General features: G+C 44.3%; 1 protein-coding gene across 5 annotated transcripts in view; it reads left to right on the forward strand.

Annotated features, from left to right (window-relative positions):
* IGLON5 (IgLON family member 5) overlaps positions 1–19,635 on the forward strand; it is a 418,463-nt gene extending 398,828 nt beyond the window's left edge. For 4 of the 5 annotated variants that reach the window (XM_029576928.1, XM_029576927.1, XM_029576929.1 and 1 more), the window contains 2 exons: positions 262–425; positions 19,457–19,635. In XM_029576928.1, coding sequence (XP_029432788.1) covers positions 262–425; positions 19,457–19,479 — 187 coding nt within the window. In that variant the 3' untranslated portion in view covers positions 19,480–19,635. The remainder of the gene's footprint in view (positions 1–261; positions 426–19,456) is intronic. The other variant, XM_029576926.1, reaches the window with a different exon arrangement.
* The last annotated feature ends 499 nt before the right edge of the window (positions 19,636–20,134 follow it).

Genomic DNA, 20,134 nt, shown 5'->3' on the forward strand with positions numbered 1-20,134 from the left:
CCTGATATATATATAAGCTGTCTGTGCTCCTTTCCTCTGCCTCTAACTCTCCCTGCTACCTGCACTCCCCAAAGTGCCCCCCAGTATCCAGGCCCTGGGAGGATGGTGTAGTGTGCATGTAGAGGACCCAGAAAATGAACAGCCAGGCCAAGGTGCCAACTCCGCTGCACCAGCTCAACACAGAGAATGCAAACCCATTCCTTATGCTTTTTATGACTATCGTGTTGTAATGACTACGCTCTTTTTGTCCTGTCCTTCCAGCAGACTGATAGAGGGCATCGAGGGGCTACAGATCCAGAACAAGGGGACCAGGTCCATCCTCGTATTTGCCAATGTCTCTGCATCGCACTATGGAAACTACACCTGCATGGCCTCTAACAAGCTTGGAGCATCCAATGCCAGCATGAGGCTCTTCAATAATTACGGTGAGTGTTGCTGTCACTTCTCTGAGAGCTTAGCCCTTCCCAGCGTGTGCAGCACTCCTACCATTAATCATCGCTTGCAGAGCACACAACAGATGTATGCAGCGCTGAACAGAGTCATACGAGGGCCAGTCCCTACACCTTGGAGCTTACAGTCCAGTCAAGAGAGACGGACAGGACACATAAGAAAAAACAAAGAAAGGCTGTGCACTAAGACAGAAAAGCCATAACTAAACTGTGAGTTATAGGTAATTAGGTGCCATGTTAATTAAAACCAGTTAGATAAATAAATTCAGGAAAACCAAGAGTAAGATTTAAAGCAGTTTGAAAGCGCATGTTTATGGAGCAGTTAGCTCATTGGTTGAAGCTTCAGATATCAGCCCTGTATCTTTAACAAGCTATAGAAAAAACCCGGAGTCCTGATTCCATATTTACAATCCCAGCGCACCTTCTGTTATCACTTGTCTGGGTCGGGGCTGGGCTGGGAGGAGGGAGGAGCTGCACTGTGATTGCCAGATAGGGATGGACGCTTGTTTCAAACGCATACACTTTCGGATCAAACCAAAAAGAATACAGATTTTGCTTCCATTTTGCCAGGTTTGTCCATGCAGTCCGTAGATGTGTGCACATAAAACACTTTGGGGTTAGGCTCGGGCATCCATGTGAGTGCGCTACCTGGCGCGTGCACATGGATGCGCGATTTTATAACATGCACGCATGTTATAAAACGGGGGGTCGGCGCGCACAAGGGGGTGCACACTAGTGCATCTTGCGCACGCCGACACCCGCGGCCTTCCCCCGTTCCCTCCCAGGCCGCCCTGATTTCGCAGCGGCCTCGGAGGGAACTTCCTAACCCCCTCACCTAACCTCCCTTCCCCTTCCTCTAACCCTCCCGTCCCCTAGCCCTATCCTAAAAACCCCCCCGACCTTTGTTTTATCTCTTGCGCACGCCAGCAACCTGCCGGCATGCGATGCTCCGACACCGCCCCGCCCCCGGACTGCCCCGCCCCTTTCCCGAAGCCCCGGGACTTAGATGCGCCCCCTGGGGGCGCGTAGGGCTTTGAAAATCTGGCCCTTTGTGTGCACACCCAAATTCTGGATTTGTGCATACGACGTCTGACGTGTGTGCACAAAGTGCTTTTTGTGCATGCAACTACGGAATAACATAGCGCAAACCTCTGAACAGGAAAAAAAACCCAAATAAAAAGAAAATTAATGAAAATCCCCACCAAAATAAACCAAACAAAAAATCTCTGGCCTGCCCAGCCCTGCTCCAGGTTATTAAACCGATTGCTGCCCTGCTCCAATTCCATTCTGCCCCATGACTGCTCCCAAGTCCATGACAAGTCCAGTTACAGCGCTAAGGTGTGAGAATAAATGCAGCGAGATGCAACGCAGATGTGTATTTCAGAACTAAACCAAAAGAAAAACTCTGCAAAACTGACTGGGTTTTTCCCTTTTGTTTTGAGCATGCACCCATTACGGCCCCCACCATCGCCAAACCCCACCAATGTCACCTTCTCCATTCCCCTATTGCTCCCATCTTACCCCATCCCTGGGGGTCAAAATGGGGTAAAAGCAATCTCCAGTTGCTCCTTCTCCACTAAATCCCATTGTCCACATGGCACCGACTTCAGGAGAGGAGATTCTGGCACTTTCATTTCTTTTGGGCTTTTTCCATTTTTTTTAAATGTTTATTTCATTTCAGTTAAGTGAAAAGAAACAAACTAAACATCAAATGAATTAAAAAACCAAACACAATGAGAAAAATGAAATGGAACCTCATTTTTTCACATGCACATGCTCTCCTCACTCCCCCAAAATCAGGTCCCACTGACCAAAACTTGTACAGACAAAAGGCAAGGCGGCCCCCAGGTCCACAGACTCCCAGGGGCTCTCCTGCTGCCCCCCAGCCAGGTCTGCTCCCCTCCTGGAGGGGCCCAAGGTTTCTCGCCACTCTGCTGCCAGATCTCGGCCTTTCCAGCTGCCTTCCAATTCTCCCGGCGATTACACACGCCCTGCCTTCCAGTCCTCCCTGGCTGAAGGGCTGTTCCTTTTCATGGAAGAGGCTCCAGGGAATGCCCTAACGGCTGGAAATGTTAGGCTGAAAGAGCTCCATAGTGAGTAATCCTGGTAACTTTTCCAAAATATTCAGCAGAACGTGCCCAGGTAAGGGCTCCACTGACTGACAGAGGGCATCGAGATCAAGTGATCCGGGTATCTTTAGGACATACTTGTGCGGCTGACTGTCAGTGCTGCCCAGGAATGCCACCTGTTTGTACCAGGGTAATGAGCTGCCCGGACAGAATGTAGCCAGGGAGTTAGAAAGGAAACATTCAAATCTCAACTTTTGTCTGGTTGATTCCAAAAGTTACCCAGACAAGTCCTTTGAATATTGATTTCAAAGAGCCAACACGAGTCTCCTCCATGGCTATACTTAGTCTTACCTACAGGAGCAAGAACCAGTCAGGATATATGTGTGAGAGAGAGAATATGCCCTCACACTCCCCCTTTTATTGACATTTTATTTTTCTTTGTTGAAACTCAAATGCCCAGAGTTTTCTGCCACACAATCAGGCCAGTATAGAAAGGTGCACTCCCCCATTTGGATGTGTGTTTATGACGCGCTATTATTACCACTTATACAGTAAGGGGTAATAGCGCGTGGAAAACACGCAGCCAACCTCCCCGAAACTAATAGCGCCTGCAACATGTAAATGCATGTTGATGAGCCTATCAGGTATTCACCCGCAATACAGAAAGCAAAATGTGTGGCCAAGCCGCACATTTTACTCTCAGAAATTAACTCCTGCCAAAGGCAGGCATTGATTTCAGACAGCACCGGGCAAGTGTACAGAAAAGCAGAAAAAACTGCCCCAAAAATAAAAATCTTCTTAAAAAATAAAAATCTGCCCGCGGGTTGGAAGACCGATGCTCAATTTTGCTGGCATCCATGTTCCGAACCCGTGGCTGTCAGCGGGTTCGACAGCCGACGCCGGTAAAATTAAGCGTCGGTTGTCAGACCCGCTGACAGCCACCACTTCCGCCAATAAGGAGGCGCTAGGGACGCGCTAGTGTCCCTAGCGCCTCCTTATCAGCGCGGACCCTAATTTAAATACTGAATTGCACGCCCAGGAGAGGTGCATGGACGCGCATTGGGAGAGCGGGCGCTCGCCTCGGCGCGCCGGCTCTCCCGCGCAGTTTACTGTATGGGCCTGAATATGTGCTCGGACTGAGGATCTTTCTGCCTGATGAAAGCAGTTCTAAATATTTTGCCTTACTTTTCCTCATCTTACATTCCTCTTTCCTTTAGAGGTTTAAGCTTAGATCTGAACTGCTATTGATTTTGGGATGCGGCGAGGGTCAGGATTTCAGCATTTCCTGCGTTACGCCAATCCTTAGCCTGACAGTTTCAAATTACACCTTTCCAAGATTAACAGTAAGGGTTTTATCACACATCCTCATTGCTAGCCTTCATGTAACCTTCATGTAAATCCCCCAGTTTGACAGATTCATATTACACCGCATGCGTTTCGTACTGCTGTTCATTTCAACCAAAAGTATACTTTCTCCCCTTTCCCGTCAAACCCTGGAAGGGTCAACAAGGGTTTTGCTAGGATATTTTGCCCGCGACATGGCTGAATCTCTGCCCCATAGCCTGGACAGCGTGGCCTCACTTATCTTGGCTTTCTCATAATCTGCGGCCTCCATAGCTTATCTCCTCCTAGGGCATTAAGGAAGATGCTCACGCTGGAGAGATGCGCTGCATAGAGTCTGTCCAAAAGGCAAGGGTAGGGTTGCTGCTAAAACATGACCTGCCTGGGCACTGCTCAGAAGACTGAGGCCCAAGGACCTGCCTGCAAGCAGGCCGAGCCTGAGACCCTGGATTAGAAGGCATAAGCAAACTGATTAAAGGCAGCATTTATTGTAAGGAGGTGCAGACTGTAGATGGAGGAGGACTCATGCAGACATCACAAAAGTAGAAAAAGGCTGCTGGCTCCTGGCAGAGATGTTTGGGGTGAGGTCTCTTCACGCCTCCTTACCATCTTGTAAAGATAGGAAGCATGGGAAGGAACCAGCCGTTTCAGGAACTGTGAAGTGAAGAAGGGTAAATGGGAAAGTGAGACAGCAGAGTATTCCCGATGGTCAATGGGGCCTCATCTCTGGGAAGACGCTCGGGTGCCCGCACTGAGTCAAAGCCCATCTGTGCTTGCACACTACAGCAATTCTCAAAGCTATAGTACGTGCACATTTTTGCTTTGAAATCTTGCGGGATTTGCAGCTGCTTTTTGCATGGAGACTTTTATCTGCACAGAAAATAACCCCTGTGGATTTGAAAATGCAATCTCTGGCTCTTATTTTCGTCACGCCTGACCTCAGCGTGCACCTGGCAACACATTCAGTGAATGCAGATAAAGGTTTATATGTTGTGGAACAGTACGTGAACAGTTTATGCACATAAATCCCTATTTTCATGTGTAAAGAGCTTTAAAAACTGCCTTAGAAGTTGGTCCCGTTCTCTTTCTCATTTTTTTTCCCTTGCTCCTCCGATACGGTCACTCTCGCTGGTTCCGAGATCTCTGCTCCCAACTTGGGGGCCAGAGTCAAGAGACAATGCCAGCTGCAAAACCTCCTTCCAGTGGCAAGATTTGGAGACGGGGCTGCTCCGCAGTCCAGCGGACAATGTGCAGTTCCTGCATGTGCTCTAGAATGCGTACGGGCTGCAGCTCATCAGCCTCTCGTGCTCTAGAACGCGTACGGGCTGCAGCTCATCAGCCTCTCGTGCTCTAGAACGCGTACGGGCTGCAGCTCATCAGCCTCTCGTGCTCTAGAATGCGTACGGGCTGCAGCTCATCAGCCTCTCGGGCGCACATGTGCCATGACTTTTTCCCAAGTATTTACTGCACACATCACTTTGCACTTTTTTTTTTAATAAATATTATTTTTCATTAGCTATAAATTTGCATCATCCTTTCTGTGTAGTGCAGTAACACGGCTTTATCCTGTAACGGGCCATATAGTTGCTATCTACTGTCCTGTTCTCTATTCTTGTGCCCTTTGCACAGGAAATGACATCACTTTCTCCTTCATATAAGGGGGAACCACTTCCTCTGGCTAGAAGTGTTGCCTCTTTTTCCTATATGCATAGAAAGCATCTCTTTTTTTCATACATTGGAAGAAATGTTATTCAGAAGCTCAGATGTTAAGTAACCTTAATCGGATTAGAATCATATTTCAGTAGCCAGCTGGGTGCACATTCCAGACGCCCTGTGATTGGCTGACACTTTGCAGGTGATTACAGAAGCCATTTTGCAATGGGCCAGCTGGTCAGCCAACTCCAGGGATCCATGGGGCTGAATATCCCTGGCTGTCGTAAAGTTATTCAGAATGCTCCCGAGCTGGCCGGATGACTTTTTATCCAGATAATAAGTTGGCTAGCTACCTCAGACACCTTGTGATTGGCTGGTCCCAGCTGGGAGGTCAGAAAGGAGGCAGGTTTCTTCGATACAGAGCCTCACTGGCCGTTCTGACTGGAAATGTTAAACAAAGAGTTTGAAAAAAGAAAATTCTTAAGGGATTTTTTTTGTTACCTTCCTTTGAATCACCATAAACCATTAATGACCCCCCCAAAAAAAAAACCTCTGTCGAAGGTGAAATGCAATGAACCGATGCCTGTTCTCAACCAAACGAATGCTTGTAATTCTGCCAGCTCTTTAAAGCGGCAGATGTAGAGGTAGTGAAAGGCCGCGTCCCAACTTCCTTGTTAGCCATTCGCTTATTACCGCCCCTGACAGAGCTTAGTCCAAATGAACGCATCTGCCCGACAATTTTATGGGTCTGCAGGAGCCGGTAACGCACCGCTGTTTGCAAAGCAAAGGCCTTTGCCAATAGACTCTCGCAGCAGCCTCCCCTCCCGTGCACATGCCATTAATTCCGTTGTTTTCACTAGAATTAAATTGCTCTCCGAAACAATGAGGCACAGGGGAACTTTTCTGCGTCCAAGAACTGAGGCATCGAGGCAGCTGTCCTCTTGTGTTCACACAGTTACTGATCTGGGAGGTGTGGACTAGCTTTAACTGTTTGTGAATGTTCTTCATATTAAGGGAGGGAGAGGCGAGAAGAAGGAACACAACGCTGCTGGAAATGAAAGTGGCGCGAGCTGGAAAAGCTGGCATTTTGAAGCAGTAGCTTTGCTTACTGGAATGAGACCTGAAGGCACTTTGTAGAAGCAGCACTTGTCTCCTTTCCAGTCTGCAGGGAAACAGAGAATTAGATGAGTAGATAAGGTATGCCTAGGTTCCTGGACATCCCCAGATCAGTCCAGACCCACCAGTAGATGGAGGCAGAGAACAAAACTTCGAGGCACGGCTGTAGAGCTCTAGTGCCACCTGCAGCTCCTCAGTATTTCTCTGTCTCCAGCAGATGGTGGTCGGGCATCCTGCAGCTCTGGACTGAGTTTTTTGCAGGGCTCCCCGAGGGCACCCCTGGCTGTAGAGCTCTTGGAGTCCGGGGAGTTGGATAGCCAGGGGACTGGTTCCCTCCATGCCCCGAAGCCCTCTTCCAGCGCCTCCTAAAGGAAAGAACCCCTGTGGGGATTTTTTATTGTTACTTGCAGAGTTAAAAAAAAAGATGAAATTCTTGCCTTCAGTTTTTCTCTGCAGGGGCTTTTCTCTGAGGCCTGCCATTTTAGGCAGTGCTCGGCTGGGGGAGGAGGAGCATCCTAGTACCCGGAGCCTCCTCGGGTCGAGGAAGTAGCTCCTGGGCATTTTTTGGCCTCAGGGCAGGAATTCTAAGGGTCTGGGCAGTTAAACCGCAGGTTTATCTGTTTCCTTCCTCCTCCGCAGAGCGCTGAACCTAGGCTTGGAGCCTTTTGGGGGGGGGGTTTTCGCTAGTGCTCAGCTTGACCCATTTTCTTCCTTCTGGGAACTCGGTGGAGCTGGGAGAAGGACTGCCATGTCTGAAAATGCCCTGGTGAAGGTTTGTAGGGCCTGTGGCCTGGTTTTAGAGTTGGATGCCCTCTCTCTCTCTCTCTGCCTCTTGCTGCGGGGAGGAAGGGGTCATCTGCCAAGAGTCAGAAGCCCAGAAGGGGGGGGGGGGGCAGGAACAAAAGCTAAACCCCCGGGGTCGAAGCTTACCCAGGGGAAGGAAGCTTAGGAAGTCGTGTCCATCCCCCTTCCCCCGCTTTCCCCGTTTTCCCCAGCAGTGGTAGAACCGGGCCAGGGAGACCCGAAAGATACAGCTTCGGATTCCAGTAGCAAGGATGTGGTTCCTGGTGGGGTTTCCCCGTAGTTTGTGCTACTAATGCTCGAGACTTTCCTGGCTAGGAAGGCGGCAAAGAGGAGGTCTCAGGACAGCGCTGGTGGCTCTGCCAAGCGTTTAAAGACTCAGGTTCTGCCTTCTCCGGGCCCTCGGGCAGCTACGCCCCAGGGTGACTCTGACCCTGATCCGGACCCAGAGGCCGGCGGGGACGATCCGTTGTTACTGGACACCCCTGGGGGGGTGATGACCCTCTCGTGGTCAGGCTGTTTTAGCCCCTTATTCCCCAGGTGCTGGAGGAATTGGGGCTCACAGGAAGATTCTGACAGCGAAGGGGTCAACCCGGCCCTGGACGGGCTGCGAGCATCCCCCTCGGCGTTCCCAATTCCAAAGAAAATTCAGAAGCTTATCAGGTTAGGACTTTTCAGCTTGGAGAAGAGACGACTGAGGGGGGATATGATAGAGATGTTTAAAATTATGAGAGGTCTAGAACGGGTAGATGTGAATCGGTTATTTACTCTTTCAGATAGTAGAAAGACTAGGGGACACTCCATGAAGTTAGCATGGGGCACATTTAAAACTAATCGGAGAAAGTTCTTTTTTACTCAACGCACAATTAAACTCTGGAATTTGTTGCCAGAGGTTGTGGTTAGTGCAGTTATTCTAGCTGTGTTTAAAAAGGACTGGATAAGTTCTTGGAGGAGAAGTCCATTACCTGCTATTAATTAAGTTCACTTAGAGAATAGCCACTGCCATTAGCAACAGTAACAAGGAATAGACTTAGTGTTTGGGTACTTGCCAGGTTCTTATGGCCTGGATTGGCCACTGTTAGAAACAGGATACTGGGCTTGATGGACCCTTGGTCTGACCCAGTATGGCATTTTCTTATGTTCTTATTAATAACTCCAATCACAATTGTATCATTTTTTATATCAGCATTAGTCCACAAAATGGGCCTCTCTGAGCCACAATCTTGTTTGTATCGTATTTTTTTTGTGTATGTAATATGATTATATTTGCATCTAACACATTTCCAGATGTCCCTGAAGTTTTGATATCATTAAAAAGTAGTAGCTTGGAAATATCCTTTGGAGAATGTGTGACTGTGCCAGAAAGATCTCTGATTTTACTTACTGTTCTGCTCTGCTTACTCTTTTGAATTAGCCCAGCCAAACGCCTCCCAAGTTTATCGCTGTGTTTGTAAAAATTCTAGCTTGAAAAACACAAAATTGTTTCAGTCCCATCTGTCTGTAACAAATACAGATCCTCTCTGGCCAGATGTAGCTCTTTAAAAATTGTCCTAAAGCAAGGGTGTTGGTGTTCACCCTCCAATTGCTCAATCTTAGCCTCAAGCTCCAGTATTTCTTGGACCTTTCCTGTTTCAGGTGATGCAAGAGAGCAATAATATTGCCCCTCAAAAATGACTTAATAGTTTCCCCAGAGTAAAAACAGGAGGATACACGCTCATAGGATGATGATATTAACGATTGGATATCGTATCCATTACCATATTAAATGCCTTCTTGCTGAGCAGCGATACATTTAGTCTCCAAAAGTGGATGGGCAAAGCAGAAGTAACACTGGATGAGCATAGATAATAATCCAATCTGCTGTTGGAATTAAAATGAGTAGAGCAACAAGTGTAATCTCTACTAGATGGATTCTGACAGTGCTGTATATCTTGCAGATTATGTTTGGTCAGTAATTCCAGAAGGCCAGCATTATGGTCATAGTACTGGAGACCCCGGAAGATCTCTTTGTTTGGGTCAATGCAAGTGTTTTACTCACCTTGCAGCTCCAGGGGAACATAAGAAAAATCATCTGGCCAGCTATTCAAATTAGTAAATAAAGAAGATTACCCTACATTAGGCCCATATACATTAATCAGACCTGATCCAATGACATTCTAGATTACAGATTACCAGGAGATAGACTGCCATTAAGTTTGTCAATTTGCTCTAATACTTCTTCCAGTTTCATTATGGTTTGATTTAGTTCCTCAGAATCATCACCTTCAAAAAATAGTTCTCATGTGGGTGTCTCTCCAACATCCTTATTAGTAAAGATCAAAGCAAAAAAGGGGTTTATGCTATTGCCTTGTCCTCCACGAGCACCACTTTACTCCGTAGTCATCAAGTAATGGACCATCTGACTCCCTCACAGGATATTTGCTTCTCTTTTACTTGAAAAAATTTGTGTTAGCTTTTGCCTTTGTGGTAAGCTTCTCAGATTCTCTCTTGGCCTGTCTTACTACTGTTTTATGTCTAATTTCAGTGCTTGTGCTCTTTTCTGTTTTCCTTATTTGGACTTGCTTTCCATTCTTTAAAAGATGTCTTTTTTGTTTTAATAGCCTCTTGCACTTCACTATTTAACCAGGTGCGCGCATGTTATAAAATCGTGGGTCGGCGCGTGCAAGGGGGTATATGCTTGTGCATCCTGCGTGTGCCGACCCCTGCGGCCTTCCTCAGTTCTCTCCCAGTCCGCTCCAATTTCAGAGTGGACTGGGAAGGAACTTCCCAACCCCCTACACTAACCTCCCTTCCCCCTTCCCCTTCCCCTAACCTACCCAACCCCTAGCCCTAACCTAGCCCCTCCCCAAAATTTTTAATTTACCTCTTGCACCTGCCTCAGGGCCATTTGCCGCTGTGCCGGGGACCTCTAGCCCCGCCCCCGGACCACCCTCCCCGCCCCTTTCCTGAAGCCCCTGGAGTTACATGTGTGGCCGGGCCTTTGAAAATAGGCCTGGCGTGCGTAAGGCCACCTACGTGTGTAAATCCCGGGATTTATTCTAGATACAAAAAAGCAGTTCTATAGCTCTAAAATAGAAAAATATGGAAACAACCCAAGAACATTATTTACCATAGTAAGCAATCTCACTACTGACAAATCCGAATCTACACAAAACCTTCCAGAAAAAAGATGCAATGATATCGCAACTTTTTTTAATGACAAAATAAAGAACCTAAAAACTAAAATCCCAAATACAACGAAACAAGAAATTAAAATGGGAAAAAGAGAGATTAAACAATTGTCAACATTCTATGAAGTATCAGACTTAGAGATCGAAACTACGCTAAAAAAACTAAATCCTGCTCCACGTGCTCATGACACAATAACTACCACAGACTTAAAAAAAATACTCAACACTGTATCCCCGACACTAGCAAAAATCGTTAATCTATCCTTAGAGGAAGGATCCATGCCAGATGCACTAAAAGGAGCAATCGTAAAACCAATTTTAAAGAAGAAAAACAGCAACCCACTTAACCTGAGCAACTACAGACCAATATCAAACCTACCACTAATTGCAAAATTGATAGAAAAAACTATACAAAAACAACTAGCGGAACACCTGGAGAGCAATAACATCTTGTATCCCTCACAACATGGTTTTTGAAAACACTATAGCACAGAGACACTCCTGCTTGCACTGACAGATACCATCATGAGGGGTTTTGATAATGGTAAACACTACATTCTAGTGATGCTAGACTTCTCAGCAGCCTTTGATACTGTGAATCACAACATACTGCTAAATAGGCTAGAAGAAATAGGATTAAGCAACAAAACAATTAGCTGGTTCAGATCATATTTAAGTAACAGATATTTTCAAGTTCAAATCAAAGATTCTATGTCAGAAAAAATAGACCTTCAAACAGGAATACCACAGGGATCCGCCCTATCTGCTACTCTTTTCAACATATACCTGCTACCATTATGCCATCTGTTAGCTGGCCTGGGAATCACTCACTATATATACGCGGATGACATTCAATTAATATTACCCATTGACGATACAATTGAGAAAATATTAAAGATAGCGAACATGTATCTTAACATATCAAACAACTGTTAAACCAAATGGAACTTGTAATTAATATAGAGAAAACTGAATTCCTTCATTTAGAAAGGAAAAAAAACATGGAGATCTCACACAACCCAATCACACTCAATAACAAACAAATAAGACTAGCAGAGAAAGTACGGAATCTAGGAGTAATAATTGACACAGAACTAAGCTTAAAACAACATATATCCCTAAAAGTAAAGGAAGGATATGCCAAACTCATGGTCCTCAGAAAACTTAAACCACTTCTAACAACCGCCAACTTTCGATCAGTACTACAAGCGCTAATATTCGCAAGCACTGACTACTGCAATACCCTTCTACTAGGTTTACCATACACCTCCCTAAGACCACTACAAATCTTGCAAAACACAGCTGCAAGAGTATTAACTGGCAAAAGAAAAAATGATCACATCACTGAAACACTGGCCGAACTACACTGGCTTCCCATTGAACAAAGAATACAGTACAAAACACTATGCACCATACACAAATTAATACACAACGAAAACGCAGACTGGCTTAACACTGCCCTTCATGTACACATCCCCAACAGAAACCTAAGATCAGCCAACAAAGCACTACTAACCATTCCATCAGTCAAAACAGCGAGACTAACACAGGTAAGAGAGAGCATTATCATTAGCAGGTCCCATACTATGGAACTCCATGCCCTTGGAGTTAAGATTACAAAGAGAAAACAAAACATTTAGGAAAAACCTAAAAACCTGGCTCTTTAAACAAGCTTTTCAAAAAGAGAAGGGAGAATGAAACCAGGGAAGTGCATGGTACGAACAAGAAACACCCAACCACACAACAGTAATCACTAAGCGTGTAATTTTTAAGTGAACTCTGCAGTAAAGGATAAAGCTACAATTAGAGAATGAGTCCTGTACTCAAACTGCTATAGAATTGAACTAGACATGTTTTTTCAACCTCATTTAATAATTAATCTTGCTTAAAAACTGTTACCGAACCGTATGGCACCCATGTAAAATGTAAGATTACAATAGCATTACTTTATGTGCCTTTATGTAAACCGTTGTGACGGTACCCACCTTAACGACGGTCTAGAAAAAGATTTAAATAAATAAATAAATAAATTTATGCACATAGGCCTTTTAAAATCCAGCCCTTATTCTGGGCTTCTAAAATGGTATTGTAAGCAGTCTCCAAGCCTCATGCAAACTTTTAACCCTTGCAAATGATCCTTTTAGTTTAGTTTTAAATAATTTACTCATTTCATCATTGTCTCAATTTTTAAAGATAAATTCTACTGCTGTGTATAATATGTTATTTAATATTCCTCCTCTGCTGATTGGCCCTGATTTCCAAAGCCATTTACATGCTGCATGCTAAAGCTAATATGCTTCCATCAAAAATTAAGTGGAGCCATCTAATACAACTATTAAGATGGGCCTGGTACTCTGTGAGATGTCTTCTGCAGTTCTCTCCTTGTTACTCTAAGAGGTAATACACATTTCCTTCCTGGTCTTCATTCAAAGATTTTTTTTTTAAATGGGCAATGAAAAGGCTGAGATCTATTAATGAGCTAGTTCCATCAGAGGGAAATGTAATATACTTCTTTCAAGAACTAAGAAATATCCTTTCAAATGAGGAGTTCTTTGTGTTCCTACAAATTAGTCATTATGTTGATGCTATAAAATCTGTAAATTCAACTGTTTTTGCTCAAAATGAAATTAATGAATTGCTTCTCAAGAATGCAGAAGGAGGCCTCTCTATCTCACAATTCTATAAGTTTCTAAATAGCCACCAACTAGTTGACCCGTTAACCAAAATAGTTATGAGATGCCATCAGAAGGGAGTGGTAGGCTTATCTATAGATATGATGCAGAAAAGGGTCTGATGCGCGAAAAATGTTAAAGAATGCATTGCTCTGGGAAATGCATTACCAAATTGTGAACCAATTATATATTCACCCAACTCAAGCCTTTAAAGTAGGTATTATCCCCTCAGCAAGTCTTGTAAAGGTACTTTCGTGTATTGTATATGCGAATGTGTGTTTGTACAGCAAGGTGTACATCGTGTAGCGCTAAAGAAATGTTAAGAATTAGTAAGTCATCCTAAAATGTCAGATTTTAGAAACCATATTGAAGCTACTGTTAATGCAATGGTTAATTGCTCACTTACCAAGTCTATCCTATTGTGTATGTGATCAGCCTACAAGCTCGGCTTCTTTAAATAAATATCATTCCTTGTTAATTCGTAAAAGCTTGATTATAGCCAGCAAGTGTATAATGATGAAATGGGCAGAGGACCCCCACTGGATGGCGAACTATGGAAATGCCAACTACATAATATGCCAGTAATGGAATGATTTCCGCAAAGCAAGGTGACTTTGGAAAGTGGGCAAATTTCCAAAGCATTTGGAAAACGTTTATGATGTCCTTGCCTGTAAAAGTTTAGGTGTCTGTTTCAGGGGTGAAGTATCTCAGTGCAAAATTAGTTGCACAGATAATGAATGATAATCTCCTGTTCTCTAGTTAGGAGGAGTCCAAGATCAAGTTAAGGTTAGGGCGGGAGGGAAGTAGGAGTTTAGTGTAGAGGTGGAGGGAGGGGATGGAGATCTTTTGTATGAATTATTCACAAAATTACCCAGTATATGTTTTCGTGTGCTGTTATCACATTTCTGGGATTTATTAATTCGCTTTTCCTTTGTTCATGTATTTTACTGAAAATTTCAATAAACAGACTTAAATACAACAGGCGCGGAGCTCAGAGCGTGCAAGTGTGTGTGCATAGCCTGGTTTCACGCACACATTTACAGAAAGTGCGTACATAAATTCCAGAGGCGGCACTGGGATTTGGGCACGCACTTTCTGATTTTAAAAAACATGCACTTAAGTTAAGCCACACAAGATATCCCCTCCAAAGGGCAGGCCCGTCACGCGAGCATCTTCGAAGCAAACTTGTGCACATTAACTCTGTTTCCTGCATATAAATCAGGCCCATTCAGCAGAGGGAGACTATTAAGTAATGTAATTAAGTACAGCAGTAGCATTTACCTTTAATAGCAGAGTCTATGATAAAATACCTGCAGACTTATATCAAATTTGTTTGCAGGATGATCGTTATCGCCAAGCGGCCCCATCACCATTACCGCTTGCACCAGATCCTGCGATCCCCCGAAAGCTAGATCTAAAGCAGTTTGCCCTCTTGTTGGTTCTGAGGTCAGCTGCTCCCTGAAGCAGTCAGAAACTGTACCGTAATGAGATATTTACCCAATCAATATTCGAGTCATTAAAATCTCCCATTATTATTCTGTTGCCCATTTTCTTAGCCAGTCTAATCTCTATTAGCATTTCACAGTCTGGCTTGTCATCGGGGTCAGACATAGTAATAGGTGTAGGGAGGTCGTGTGGGTGTTGGGATGGGGGGTGGCATTGCCCTGGTAGTGCACTCCCACTGCTAATATTCTTTGCCTTCACGTTTGGAATTGCTCTCCATGGAGATTCTGGAGGGCAGAACTTTATCCTATTTATTGCCTCTGTGCCATCCTTAGCATATAGTGCCACCGCCCTATCAATTTGATCTGCTCTGTCATTGCAGTGGATTATGTAGGCTGCTCACGCTGTGTCCCATTGATGATCCTTTTTCCACCAGGTCTTCCAGATGCCTATATCTTTATTTAGTGCCATACTTTCCAACTCTTTAAGCTGGAACGAGCCAGTCTTAAGCACGTCATGGCGGGAACCTCGGGGGCGTCCCCTCCGGATGACGTCTACACTCTGCTGTGCTTAAGCTGCCGGGCCCTGCCTATTGACGAGTTAGCAAGGAGTTCCCTCATTGCTGAATCTGCTTCACTCTTTCGGACTTCCTCTTCCAGTTCCTGCACTTCAGCGTGAGACGCTCTGGGTACCCGCTGCTCGGGGGCCCTTCCTCGTCTCTGGCTATCCGCTCCTCGGAGGGCCTTCTGCCTTGGACTGCTGTCGGTTCCCCGTTCCCCGGGACCTCTCCTGGTTCTTCCACTCTGTGAGTACCTTGACTCCATGGTGGACCACCACTATACCAGCCTTTGTGGGATCCTTTCTGGTGTACCCCGTGCCTCGGGCCACTACCGTGTCATCTCTAAGTGAGGAATCACTTCGGTGTACCCTGCGCTGCAGGCCACTACCGCATCATCGCTACAGGACCCTCACTGGTGTACCCCGTACCTCGGGCAACTACCATACCATCTCTGAGTGAGGATTTCCTCGGTGTACCCTGCGCTGCAGGCCACTACTACATCATCACCACGGAGAGACTTCTTCGGTGTACCCCGCTCTGCGGGCCATTACCGGATCTCCACGTCTGAGGTATTCCCTCTGGGTATACTCCTCTGCTCAGACCTTATTACTTTCTCCTGCACTCCCCGCTCCGTGGGCTGTGCCTTTCTACCTCTGTAGTAATAAAGATTTTATTCCACAGCTGTGCCTGACGTCCGCTGAGACCGTGCCTCCCGAAGGTGAGGCTCACCGGGCTCCTCCCTGAGGGCGGTACCATCTCTCACCTCGGCCCTGGACCCACACACCTACAAGTCATAACATGCTTCAGCCCCTCCAAGTCTCTGAGAGCTAAAGCTGTTTGCACCAGATGCATTCATATGACTTCTCCCCAGTAAACAGATAACTGTATGTAAACACTTGGTACCAGATAGCTCCTATCTTGCTGTAGAACTGCTGTTTTTATTTGAAAACTGCTTATTATGAAAATCTCAGATGAACACACAGCTTGACACACCTTGGTTCTGAAGCCAACATACACCAATAAGCACATAAACAGTACACAATATGAATGTATTCCCCCCCCCCCTTCCAAATACCCCATATCCTCTCCCCACCCCAAGGGTGAATAAGCAAATAGTACCAAACAATGGAACAAACCCATACCAGCCCCCCACCCACCTTACAATGATATAGTACTAGAGAAACAATGTCAATCGAAAAGCTTTCGACAGAAAACAAAAGTGCCTAGGATAAATTAGGGGTAATTAATAAGCTTCCTCCTTGCCCTGGGAGACAAATGCTGCAAATAGGGGGTCCTTATGGCAATGAATTGCATCTCATTTTTATGCATAAAAAGAATAGACCTTTCCCCCAGTAAACTTGCCTTTCTGACCAGGAAGCATTTAGCCTTCCGCTGCACCTGAAAAGCTGATCAGACATCAAATAGAACGCCCTCGAGAACAAAATAAACCAATTGTTCCAGCAAAGAGGACAAATATTTGTGCATTTTCTCCCAGAACTGTTGTATCATGGGGCAGTACCAAAAGTAATGCTCCAAAGTCCCCATTTGAAGCATAGGTCTGACTATAAGAACCCACTTTATGCATCCAAGAAGGTGGTAAGTCTGCTCTTCTCAACAATTGATATTGTAATTCTGTGAGATCAGCTTCAGATTACAGGCAAAAGAGAGCGAAAGAGAAAAGGTATCTAGGGAATCAAAAACATTCAGCTTTCCGTTTGGCCAAAAAGGTATCATCCGTGAACTCAGGTCCCAGTGTAATCAACAATCGTCGAATGCACGAAATCCCCACGCACTTCAGTCTGAAAAAATTCCTCAATCTTTTCCACAAAATTGTCCGACAAATTAGACCTCTGTAGGGAGGCGATAGGGTGCCAGCATTGCAGGTACGCAAAAAAGAACTTAGGGTTAAGTTCAAATCGGGTGCTTAACTCTTGATACGACAGCACCCTACTGTCTTAATCTACCACTTGAGACAAGGAATGTATCCCTCTTTCTGCCCAATGTATGAAAGTCGGGGATTGAATGCCTGGAAGAAAATCCAAATTACCCATGATGGATGAGTAAGCAGATTCCCACAAATCATATCCTAACTTAAGACAGAGATACGTCCAAGCCTTCTGGAGGGAAACCAATAGAGGATTATGCTGCACTAGCTGTGGTAACCGGTTCAACCGAGCATGAAGGATGTTCCCACTTGAAAGCCAGAGGTGTGAAAAAAGCTGTGTGAAATATCCAGCCTTTGACATGTCTTAAGAGACACACCACATTATATTCCTCAATATTTGGAATACCCAGCCATCCCTGTCGCCAGACTCCCAACATATGATACACCAAAATCCTCGCTCTCTTACCTCGCCAGAGAAACCGAGAGAGCATAGCATATACTTATTTAATATCCTGTTTTTGTAGTAGTAATGGTATTGTTTGTAAAACATATAACTACCGAGGCCATATAAGCATTTTATATAGATTGATCTTTTCGGTCACCGACAAAGGGAGGTCTTTCCAGGCTAGAAATTTGGTTTTTAGGGATCTTAAAAGGAGAAGTATATTGAGATCATAATGATCCACCAGATTCATAGATACTTGAACCTCAAGATAACGAAAAGCGTTCCCAGTCCACTTAAGGTGAAACATATTTCCCCACAGTTCCTTCACTTGTGCATGGGATGCTAGAGCTTCAAATTTATTGAGATTAAGTTTCAAACCCAAACAAGAACCAAATATCGAGAACTCCTCCATTGGCACAGCCAAGAATCCACCAGGTTACTAAGATGTACAATCGTATCATCTGCGAAAGCCGCAATTTTAAATTCTGAGTGAGTAGATGAATACCTGTTATGTTCACTTTCAATTGGATCAATCTTAAAAGTGGCTCCAGAGACAAAATAAATTAAAGAGGAGAGAGAGGGCACCCCTGATGTGTTGTAAGCAAAACTCAGCAGTAGGAGAACCATTGACCAAGATCTGAGCTCTCGGGTCTGAATATAAAAGCTGGGTTAGATGCAACCAATCGCCAGAGAAACTAAAACAGTCCAATACAAAGAAAAGGTAGGCCCAATCAACCCGATCAAATGCCTTTTTGGCATCAAAGCTAACCAATAATGAGGGAATTGCATGTGACATATTCCAGGATACAGATGCTAAGACCCTGCAAACATTAAGGACCGAGTGCCGACCCCAAACAAAACCTACCTGGTGATACCCCACCAAATCTAAGCTATCTGTGAAAATCTTAGCCAGGAGCTTTAAATCAAAATTCAGCAGGGAAATAGATTACATGACATAGGTGACAAAAGATCTTTGCTGTTTTTTGGTATAAAATTGTTTTTAAGTTATTAAAATGATTAAGGGAAGTGGAGCATGCTTAATAAGTTCCTTACATTTATTTATTTTATTTTGTGTTTACTCTGCTAATGATCTACAATGAACCTACATTTAATCAAAGGTTATGTCAGGGTTAAATTTACACTTGCTGACATAAAGCACCAATTGATTTCTATTAAGCAAACACCCTCAACCTCACACAAAAATCTTAACATCTTAATTGGGGCAACAGTTTATATATGATGATTTGAGACTGGGATGGGTGGGAAAAGCAAACACCACTGATCTACTAATAATCAAGAAAACAACACCACTGATCTACTAATAATCAAGAAAACAGCTTTATCACACCTTCCCTCAACAAACAAACACTTTTACAGCTTTTACACAATTGTCACAGCGCATAAATACTTTTACAACTTTTACACACTCTTCACAGCAAACAAATCCTGTTACACTTTTTAAAACACTTTCCTCAGCAAACACACTTGTGATCAAAAAAAGTTTTTAGATGTTGTGGAATAAAAGTGCAGTAAATTAAATAGATACAGATTTTAATACATTCCCTCAGTTTACAATACTTACAGCTTCTACATCTACCCATAGCAAATATTTTACAACTTTTAAAACACTTCCCCTCAGCAAAACAATACTTTTACAAGCTAGAGAAACCCCGGCTTCTACCTGTTGCAGGGTCCTGCTCCCCCACCAGCCGCTGCTCTCAGCACCTCCCTCAATACTGCAGTCTGCTTTTAGTCTTTGGTGTTATCTAGCTGTCAGATGGGTCTCTTGTAATAGGGCTATCTGGCCTTTCTCTCTGTTTTGAAAAACTGAAGCACTCTCTTTCTCTTAACAGGGGATAGATGCCATGAACATTAAGCAAACTAATTTTGAACTTCGCATCCCTCATTGTAATGCATGCATAATAAAGCGCACATAGATCCCGAAGATGGAGAAATGAAGCATAGTTTCATAATTGCTGAAGATTTGTCTGTAACTGTATACGAAGCAAATAATAAAAGCAAATTACTGGCTGTTCCTTTTCCATTTTTTCCTTGATAGGCACACACACAAACTTTCAATATTGTATACAACACAACCAAATACTCATCAAATTAAAGTGTGTAGGCAAAAAGGAATTAGGATTAAATCTGACATACGTAAGCATAAAGGCCAAATATCGAGCACCATGAATGTGGAATTTCATTGCCGCTTCCTTATGCAGCAAACCACATTAAAGACAAAATAAGCCAGATGCAATCATTTAAAGATGGGAGAAAACTCGAGGCCCACAACCTATATCAGAAGCAAGTAGAAAACACCTTTGAGCAAATTTGCATGCATGTTCAAGATGAAAAAAACAAGGAGGTAGTGAGCTAATAAAAAGAGCTTGCAAGTATCAGAATACTGGATCTCAATCTACAGAGAACCAAATGTGTCCGCTGAATGGCAGCAAGCTGTGTTAGAGACTGAAGCAGTAGGGATCTACATATGGAGGCACTTTAAATTGTGCACAGAAGTGTAAAGTCTGTGG

This window comes from Rhinatrema bivittatum, chromosome 14, assembly GCF_901001135.1.
Source record: "Rhinatrema bivittatum chromosome 14, aRhiBiv1.1, whole genome shotgun sequence".
Classification (NCBI taxonomy): domain Eukaryota; kingdom Metazoa; phylum Chordata; class Amphibia; order Gymnophiona; family Rhinatrematidae; genus Rhinatrema; species Rhinatrema bivittatum.